The sequence below is a fragment of the Salmo salar genome, chromosome 12 (assembly GCF_965601325.2).
Source record: "Salmo salar chromosome 12, fSalSal1, whole genome shotgun sequence".
NCBI classification, from domain to species: domain Eukaryota; kingdom Metazoa; phylum Chordata; class Actinopteri; order Salmoniformes; family Salmonidae; genus Salmo; species Salmo salar.
Window position 1 is genome coordinate 98808116 of NC_138302.1, and position 10656 is coordinate 98818771.

Genomic DNA, 10656 nt, shown 5'->3' on the forward strand with positions numbered 1-10656 from the left:
TCCCCTAAAGGATGATCCAGGATGATCCCCTAAAGGATGATCCCCTAAAGGATGATCCCCTAAAGGATGATCCAGGATGATCCCCTAAAGGATGATCCCCTAAAGGATGATCCAGGATGATCCCCTAAAGGATGATCCCCTAAAGGATGATCCAGGAACCTCTTCTATTTTGGGGTGAAAAGCATGACAGCATTAACTATTTTTCCATGGACATTTTCTTTTTTTATGTGATGATACTAATTTTCCGAGCAGATAAAGTTAAACACAGCACAGGTCATCATAGACAGGATCAAAGTGACCAAGCCTTTGAACAAAAAAAACAAAAAGAACTATAGTTATATTTTCCCTTTTTTTGTACATAATGATGTTTTGCTGGTTTTATGGGGGAAGGAAAACCTTAGAAGCACATGAACCTCACACACACATGAATTAGGAAGATGAGCTGTTCTAGGATTCTCTAAGACAACAAGCAGTATGTATCTGAGCTGGAGCCTGGACAGAGGAGGCAGAGATCCCATAGCAGCAGCATAGCATCAGAGGGCAGCTACCAGCAGAACTCTATAGCAAACTCACACAGCCCGCCTGGTTTCCTGTAGTTGTTAGTATGTTTAAATGTCAAACTACAAATGGCTGGTTACATGACGTCTGTCCTCAAGTGGCTCCCCTGATATCCCTGGGAAAGGGAAACATACACCTGATTTATGTAGGTGCAGACTGACACCTAAGGAAGACTGAAACATATTGACAACTCTACAGTACGTACATCTGTTTCATCAGTCCATGTTGTGGTTACTGCAGTCTTCCTGCTTTCTCTTTGGGGTCTAGGCCGGGTAACTGTAAAAACACACTTGATTGATTTATTTTCTGAACACTTACTGTCGACCTGTTTCTTGATCTTGAGTGTGACCGTCTCCCCGGCCATCTGTAGTAGGTGAATGGCCTCGCTGAGCGGCTTTCCCTTTAGACTGACACTGTTGATGGCCAGGATACGGTCTCCCACATGGATGGCTCCAGTCCTGCAGAGAAAGACAACAGGCCCCGTTTACACCAGACGGCAGTAATATACCAGGAGTCCATGGAATATAATAGTGGCTAAGAAATAAGATGGGTCGTTCTAAGATAAACATAAAGAGATAGATGAGAGAGAGAGAACATCTATTTTAAGCTAACTTAGATTTTCCATGATTCCTGCATAACCCAGCCAACATACAGAACACTTTAAAAACATGAGTTATTTAATATAACAGCGGTAAAAATGCATAATAGGTCTTAGCCAACTGGTCTGAAACAATAACAAAGCGTTACCCCGGCTACATCCGAGTGATGGAGCTTGAGAAATACAACCACTAAAATTCATAGAAATGTCTCCATGTTAGTCCACAGAAACTACCATTTGGTTTAGTTCACTAAGTGTCAGTAGTTACAGTGCCTTCAGGAAGCATTCACAACCCTCAACTTTTCCCACATGATGTTGTATTTGATCCAGGAGATTTTGAAAGTATTTGATCCAGGAGATTTTGAAAGTATTTGATGCAGGAGATCAACATGATAGATGTTTTGAAGTAATAGTGTTTGTTTGCATTGACTTTTTGTTTATAGACACTGGAGAAAAACAAGGTTATATTTTGGGTTCTGATGGGGTACGACAGTTGAACTGATCTCATGAGGTATTTATAAGGTGTATATATATATATATTCTTAAAGAATCAATGGGTATATATGATTAATTTAACAGTCCAAAAAATTGATTTAAGCCCCTTTAAAGTTAACTAAAAAGTCACATTTTGATATCATAGGAATGAAAACAAATACTACAAACATAGCCTACCAAAATGACCTCAAATACTTTTGATTGTTTGTTTGATCCTGTTTGGAAAGCAAGATGGGTGGGGTTTGCACTTTTGGGACTATTCTATCAGTTCCATTGCACCAGAGAAACTCAATCAAGCAAAGCTTTTAAAAATATTTCAAATAAAGGGTTTAGTTAAGAAATTAAGGCCCGAGGAGGTGTGGGGGTTTGGTTAGCTAAACTAGCTAGCCTGTTTGTTTGGTTACCAAAGCAACAACAGTGCATTCGGAAAGTATTCAGACCCCTTCCCTTTTTCCACATTTTGTTACGTTACAACCTTATTCTAAAATGTATTAAATTATATTTGTTTCTAATCAATCTACACACAATACCCCATAATGACATCACAATACCCCATAATGACATCACAATACCCCATAATGACATCCCAATACCCCATAATGACAAAGCTAAAACAGGTTTTTTTAAGTTTTGCAAATTTATATTTAAAAAATATATATACCTTATTTACATAAGTATTCAGATCCTTTGCTATGAGACTCGAAATTGAACAAGTGCATCCTGTTTCCATTGATCATCCTTGAGATGTTTCTACAAGTTGATTGGAGTTCAGGAGACTGGGAGAATAATCAGGATCGAGGGAAAGATAAACGGAGCAAAGTACAGAGAGATCCTTGATGAAAACCTGCTCCAGAGCACTCAGGACCTCAGACTGGGGCGAAGGTTCACCTTACAACAGGACAACAACCCTAAGCACACAGCCTAGACAACGGAGGAGTGGGAGAGAAGAGAGAGATTGGGCACAGAGAGAGGTGGAGAGAGGAGAGGGGGAGAGAGGAGAGAGAGGGGACAAAGGAGAGAGAGAGGGGGAGAGAGATTGGAGAGAGGTGGGAGAGGGGGAGAGAGAAAAGAGAGAGAGGAGAGAGAGGGGGTGAGAGGAGAGAGATTGGAGAGATAGAGGGGGAAAGAGGGGAGAGAGGAGAGAGAGAGAGAGGGGGAGAGAGGAGAGAGAGAGAGGGGGAGAGAGAGAGAGAGGGGGAGAGAGAGAGAGAGGGGGGAGAGAGATTGGAGAGTGGGGGGAGAGGGGGAGAGAGGAGAGAGAGGAGGAGAGAGGAGAGAGATTGGAGAGAGAGAGAGGGGGAGAGAGGAGAGAGAGAGAGGGGGAGAGGAGAGAGAGAGGGGGAGAGGAGAGAGAGAGAGGAGAGAGAGAGAGAGGAGGAGAGAGGGGGGAGAGAGGGGGGGAGGGCCCCTGAACGTGGGGCTGGTGCCCCCTCCTGCCTTTACCGACCCCGGGTCTCTTTCTCAAATCGTCTTTCCTTGATTCCTCACATCCTCCCTACTCCACCCTTTTCTGAAAATACTTTGGAGAAAAAGGTGTGAAGTGTACTGACAGGGATAGACGGGTTGGCTCTAGCCCCACGGTCAGAGGCCTTTGTGGGGTAGGCAACAGATGCCTGGGTCCCTGGGTCTAGAGTACCTGCCTGGAACTAGTGGGCCTCACCTCTAACTAACTAACGATGACATTTACTCTGTTCTCTTGTTCCCTGCCCTTCTCCCTTTCCCCTTTCCCCATATCCTCTATCCCCCCTTGTCTCACCTCTGAACCAGCCTCCTCTTGGATATACCGAGCTGGACAAGGCCAGAGCCTTGTGGTGGGTAGGGGAAGGAGATACAGAAGGGGTAGGACACGTCGGGCTCTAACCCCACAGTCAGGGGCCCTGGATAAAAAAAAGCACTGGCCAGGGCAGCTAGGCTCCAGGATCCCCGGTCTCACCTTTCAGCCAGGCCCCGCTTGGTGAGGCCAGAGATAACGATGGGGTCAAAGGGCTCCTCTGTGCCTGAGATGGTGATGCCCAGCGGGCCACCATATCTCTTCAGCTCCACCGTATAGATGATTAAACCAGACGTCTCCTGTTCATCTAGAAGGGGGGGGAGAGAGAGAGAGAGAGAGAGAGGCCAATAGAGATAGAAAGAGAGAGAGACAGAGAAAGGAAGGGATGTCTTCAGGGCATAACATAACTAAACTTTAAAGCAACAAAGATAACAACTAGGTTCCCTAAACATCTAACATCCACAGTACACAGGTAGAAAGGCATTCAACTTGAAAAATGACTGAAGGATGGCTATTCACTTTCCCTAAGAAATGCATAGAGGAAATTAAAATGGCCCTTATGACTGTGATGGTGCCTTTGCTGCTATAACTGTTATAACAGCCTCCTCTCTTCTGGGAAGGCTTTCCACTAGATGTTGGAACATTGCTGTCAGGGACTTGCTTCCATTCAGCCGCAAGAGATCGAGCACTGATGTTAGGCGGTTAGGCCTGGCTCGCAGTCAGCGTTCCAATTCATCCCAAAGATGTTCGATGGGGTTGAGGTCAGGGCTCTGTGCAGGCCAGTTAAGTTATTCCACACCGATCTCGACAAACCATTTCTGTATGGACCATCGCTTTGTGCACGGGGGCATTGTCATGCTGAAACAGGAAAGGGTCTTCTCCAAACTGTTGCCACAAAGTTGGAAGCACAGAATCATCTAGAATGTCACTGTATGCTGTAACGTTAAGATTTCCCTTCACTGGAACTAAGGGGCCAAGCTTAAAACGTGAAAAACAGCCCCAGACCAGTATTGTTCCTCCACCAAACTTTACAGTTGGCACTATTCATTGGGGCAGGTAGCGTTCTCCTGGCATCCGCCAAACACAGATTCGTCCATCGGACTGCCAGATGGTGAAGCTTGATTCATCACTCCAGAGAGCACATTTCCACTGTTCCAGAGTCTAATGGTGGTGAGCTTTACACCACTCCAGCCGACGCTTGACATTGCACATGGTGATCTTAGGCTTGTGTGCGGCTGCTCGTCCATGGAAACCCATTTCTTGAAGCTCCTGATGAACAGTTCTTGTGCTGATGTTTCTTCCAGAGGCAGTTTGGAACTCGGTAGTGAGTGTTACAACCGAGGACAGATGATTTTTACGCGGTACGCACTTCAGCACTTGGCGGTCCCGTTCTGTGAGCTTGTGTGGCCTACCACTTCATTGCTGAACCATTGTTGATCCTAGACGTTTCCACTTCACAATAACAGCACTTACAGAGGCAGCTCTATAGCAGGACAGAAATGTGACAAACTGACTTGTTGGAAAGGTGGCATCCTATGACGGTGCCACGTTGAAAGTCACTGAGCTCTTCAGTAAGGTCATTCTACTGCCATTGTTTGTCTATGGAGATTGCATGGCTGTGTCCTCGATTTTATACACCCCATCAGCAACGGGTGTGGCTGAAATAGGCAAATCCACTAATTTAAAGGGGTGTCCATATACTTTTGTGTGTATATATAGAGTCGGTCATGTGTGAAACATGTCCTCAGATCCCACCACTGGGGAGTAAGAAGGGAGAAAGAAGGTTTGGAGGCGAGGCGAGGCGAGGGGAGGAGAGGGGCGGTGAGGGGAGGAGAGGAGAGGAGAGGAGAGGAGAGGAGAGGAGAGGAGAGGAGAGGCATCTTCAGCTACAGCTGGACTAAAGCACTTTCATCACGTCAGACAGCAACATTATTAAACCTATCTGCTATTCCTAGAGCTGCATCTGATATTTGGTAGAGAGCGTGAACTATATAACACTGTAGGTTTCTACTATTCATCATGTATAGCTAGCTATTGGTGGCTCTAAAACACTAGAATACTGGTGGGTGATAATCGTTGCATCGTGATTGTGTCAGACGGGGAGAACAAACAGCTGTGGATATTTTTCAGACAATACTGCCACCCTGTGGTGGAGCCTGGTACTGTAACTCATGTTCACACAATACTGTCACCCTGTGGTGGAGCCTGGTACTGTAAATCATGGTCACACAATACTGCCACCCTGTGGTGGAGCCTGGTACTGTAACTCATGTTCACACAATACTGCCACACTGTGGTGGAGCCTGGTACTGTAACTCATGTTCACACAATACTGCCACCCTGTGGTGGAGCTTGGTACTGTAACTCATGGTCACACAATACTGCCACCCTGTGGTGGAGCCTGGTACTGTAACTCATGTTCACACAATACTGCCACCCTGTGGTGGAGCCTGGTACTGTAACTCTTGTTCACAAAATACTGCCACCCTGTGGTGGAGCCTGGTACTCTAACTCCTGTTCATAATGCCTTCATGTTGGTGTGTTTATTTGGCTTATTTAATTAGTTCTCCAATGATCATGCCTATTGCTTCATTGATCAATAAGCTAATTTAATTGATCAGTATCAAAACAATTATTTGTGTCCTTGATTGACATTTTACTGCATTGTTAGGAGCCACTAATATAAACCTTCCGCTGCACTCACTATAACATCTGCTAAACTGTGTCTGCAACCAATAAACTTTGATTTGATTTGACCTTCTGGTTGGAACATTGCATGGAAGCATTCAACATTGTGCGAGTGTTTGTCATATTTCATACACTCCTTCCTAACTGCCTCCCAGCCAGGCACCAAGCAGGCTCACCAGAGTTGTCTTCGTCCTTACGGATCTTGAGTTTAACCAGGTCCTCGGCCTGTTCTAGGATCTGACAGGCATCTTCCATGGAACAGTTCTCCAGACGGATGTTGTCTATGGCCAGGAGCTTGTCCCCAGGCTCCAAGGTACCAGTCCTGGGTAAAGAGAGAGAGGAGGAGAGATGTAAAGAGGAGGAAGAAAGGAAGTAGAGAGAAGGGAATGTAGTAGAGAGAGAAGGATGAGATGGAGGTTGTAGAGAAGGAGAGAGAGAGAGAGAGAGAGAGAGAGAGAGGAGGGTAGACGGAGGTAGATAGAGATAAAAGTTAGAGAAGGGGGGAATAAAGGGGTAGAGAGCGAGAGAGACAGGTAGAGGGGTAGAGAAAGAGGGATAATGAGGGGAAAACAGGTTTTGAACTGTATCATTGGTGATTTTGTGCGAAATGTCTCTCTGTAGGAGGACTACGCTACTGTCTCTCTCTGTAGGAGGACTACGTTACTGTCTCTCTGTAGGAGGACTACGTTACTGTCTCTCTCTGTATGAGGACTACGTTACTGTCTCTCTGTAGGAGGACTACGTTACTGTCTCTCTCTGTATGAGGACTACGTTACTGTCTCTCTCTGTAGGAGGACTACGTTACTGTCTCTCTCTGTAGGAGGACTACGTTACTGTCTCTCTGTAGGAGGACTACGTTACTGTCTCTCTCTGTATGAGGACTACATTACTGTCTCTCTGTAGGAGGACTACGTTACTGTCACTCTCTGTAGGAGGACTACGTTACTGTCTCTCTGTAGGAGGACTACGTTACTGTCTCTCTCTGTATGAGGACTACGTTACTGTCTCTCTCTGTATGAGGACTACGTTACTGTCTCTCTGTAGGAGGACTACGTTACTGTCTCTCTCTGTATGAGGACTACGTTACTGTCTCTCTGTAGGAGGACTACGTTACTGTCTCTCTCTGTATGAGGACTACGTTACTGTCTCTCTCTGTAGGAGGACTACGTTACTGTCTCTCTCTGTACGAGGACTACGTTACTGTCTCTCTGTAGGAGGACTACGTTACTGTCTCTCTCTGTGGGAGGACTACGTTACTGTCTCTCTGTAGGAGGACTACGCTACTGTCTCTCTGTAGGAGGACTACGTTACTGTCTCTCTGTAGGAGGACTACGTTACTGTCTCTCTGTAGGAGGACTACGTTACTGTCTCTCTCTGTGGGAGGACTACGTTACTGTCTCTCTGTAGGAGGACTACGTTACTGTCTCTCTCTGTGGGAGGACTACGTTACTGTCTCTCTCTGTAGGAGGACTACGTTACTGTCACTCTGTAGGAGGACTACGTTACTGTCTCTCTGTAGGAGGACTACATTACTGTCTCTCTCTGTATGAGGACTACATTACTGTCTCTCTGTAGGAGGACTACGTTACTGTCACTCTCTGTAGGAGGACTACATTACTGTCTCTCTCTGTATGAGGACTACATTACTGTCTCTCTGTAGGAGGACTACGTTACTGTCTCTCTCTGTAGGAGGACTACGTTACTGTCTCTCTCTGTAGGAGGACTACGTTACTGTCTCTCTCTGTATGAGGACTACGTTACTGTCTCTCTGTAGGAGGACTACGTTACTGTCTCTCTCTGTGGGAGGACTACGTTACTGTCTCTCTGTAGGAGGACTACGTTACTGTCTCTCTCTGTATGAGGACTACGTTACTGTCTCTCTGTAGGAGGACTACATTACTGTCTCTCTGTAGGAGGACTACGTTACTGTCTCTCTCTGTAGGAGGACTACGTTACTGTCTCTCTCTGTAGGAGGACTACATTACTGTCTCTCTCTGTAGGAGGACTACGTTACTGTCTCTCTCTGTAGGAGGACTACGTTACTGTCTCTCTCTGTAGGAGGACTACGTTACTGTCTCTCTCTCAAACAATTTAACCCAAGTCATTAATCTGTGGCCTGAAGCCATCCATGTTCCTGTATCATACTGTACCTGTGAGCCATGCTGCCTTTCTTAATGTCTGAGATGATTAACGGCTCTCCAGATTTCTTACTGGCTGTGAGGGACAGGAGAAGAGAGGAGGAGGAGGAGAAGAGAGGAGGAGGAGGAGAGAGGTTAGCTAATGTTAGTTACTGATGCATATAGTTTTATCAGATGTTTGTTCTCTCTTTCTCTCTCTCTGTGTGTGTGTGTGTGTGTGTGTGTGTGTGTGTGTGTGTGTGTGTGTGTGTGTGTGTGTGTGTGTGTGTGTGTGTGTGTGTGTGTGTGTGTGTTGTAACAGATGTACATTTGAAGTCGGAAGTTTACATACACTTATGTTGTAGTCATTAGAACCCGTTTTTCAACCAATCCACACATTTCTTGTTCAAGTCTGGATCATCCTTGGGAGCAATTTCCAAATGCCTGAAGGCACCACATTCATCTGTACAAACAATAGTACGCAAGTATAAACATCATAGACCCACGCAGCCGTCATACCGCTCAGGAAGGAGAAACGTTTTGTCTCCTAGAGATGAACGTACTTTGGTGTGAAAAGTACAAATCAATCCCAGAATAACAGCAAAGGACCTTGTGAAGATACTGGAGGAAACAGGTACAAAAGTATCTATATCCACAGTAAAACGAGTCCTATATCGACATAACCTGAAAGGCCGCTCAACAAGGAAGAAGCCACTGCTCCAAAACCGCCATAAAAAAGCCAGACTACAGTTTGCAACTGCACATGGGACAAAGATTGTACTGTTTTAGAGAAATGTCCTCTGTTCTGATGAAACAAGAATAGAACTGTTTGGCCATAATGACCATCGTTATGTTTGGAGGAAAAAGAGGGAGGCTTGCAAGCCGAAGAACACCATCCCATCCGTGAAGCACAGGGGTGGCAGCATCATGTTGTGGGGGTGCTCGGCTCGGCTATCCGACCGCAAGGCACTTCAGAGGGTAGCGCGTACGGCCCAGTACATCACTGGGGCAAAGCTGCCTGTCATCCAGGACCTCTATACCAGGCGGTGTCAGAGGAAGGCCCTAAAAATTGTCAAAGACTCCACCCACCCTAGTCATAGACTGTTCTCTCTACTACCGCATGGCAAGCGGTACCAGAGTGCCAAGTCTAGGACAAAAAGGCTTCTGAACAGTTTTTACCCCCAAGCCATAAGACTCCTGAACATCTAATCAAATGGCTACCCGGACTATTTGCATTGTGTGCCCCCCCAACCCCTCTTTTACGCTACTGCTACTCTCTGTTCATCATATATACATAGTCACTTTAACCATGTCTACATGTACATACTACCTCAATCAGCCTGACTAACCGCTGCCTGTATATAGCCTTGCTACTCTTATTTTCATGTCTTTTTACTGTTGTTTTATTTCTTTACTTACCTACACACACACACACACACACACACACACACACACACACACACACACACACACACACACACACACACACACACACACACACACACACACACACCTTTTTTTTTCGCACTATTGGTTAGAGCCTGTAAGTAAGCATTTCACTGTAAGGTCTACACCTGTTGTATTCAGCGAACGTGACAAATAACTTTGATTTGATTTTGCTTTGCTGCAGGAGGGACTGGTGCACCTCACAAAACAGATGACATCATGAGGAAGTAAAATTATGTGGATATATTAAAACAACATCTCAAGACATCAGTCAGGAAGTTAAAGCTTGGTCACAAATGGGACTTACAAATGGACAATGACCCCAAGCATACTTCCAAAGTTGTGGCAAAATGACTTAAGGACAACAAAGTCAAGGTATTGGAGTGGCCATCACAAAGCCCTGATCTCAATCCTATAGAACATTTGTGGGCAGAACTGAAAAAGTGTGTGCGAGCAAGGAGGCCTACAAACCTGACTGAGTTACACCAGCTCTGTCAGGAAGAATGGGCCAAAATTTACCCAACTTATTGTGGGAAGCTTGTGGAAGGCTACCCGAAATGTTTGACCCAATTTAACAGCAATGCTACCAAGTACTAATTGAGTGTATGTAAACTTCTGACCCACTGGGAATGTGATGAAATAAATAAAAGCTGAAATAAATCATTCTCTCCACTATTATTCTGACATTTCACATTCTTAAAATAAAGTGGTGATCCTAACTGACCTAAGACAGGGAATTTTTACTTGGATTAAATGTTGTGAAAAAGTTTAAATGTATTTGGCTAAGGTGTATGTAAACTTCCTATATATATATATATATATATATATATATATATATATATATATATATATATATATATATATACACACACATATATATACTTTATATATACTCATATGTTGTCAAGAAAATATTTATGCTAATTTATTGTCAAAAGAAAAACTGAGATTGAAGTGAACAAAATGGCAGATAAACAGCTGGC

At 44.8% G+C, this 10656-nt stretch overlaps 1 protein-coding gene across 1 annotated transcript in view; it reads right to left on the reverse strand.

Annotated features, from left to right (window-relative positions):
• LOC106566197 (glutamate receptor-interacting protein 2) overlaps positions 1-10656 on the reverse strand; it is a 152575-nt gene that overhangs the window by 44966 nt on the left and 96953 nt on the right. The window contains exons 16-19 of the mRNA XM_082959579.1: positions 8261-8324; positions 6287-6432; positions 3585-3729; positions 877-1016 (exon numbers count right to left, since the gene is read on the reverse strand). Of these exons, the coding sequence (XP_082815705.1) occupies positions 877-1016; positions 3585-3729; positions 6287-6432; positions 8261-8324 (495 nt within the window). The remainder of the gene's footprint in view (positions 1-876; positions 1017-3584; positions 3730-6286; positions 6433-8260; positions 8325-10656) is intronic.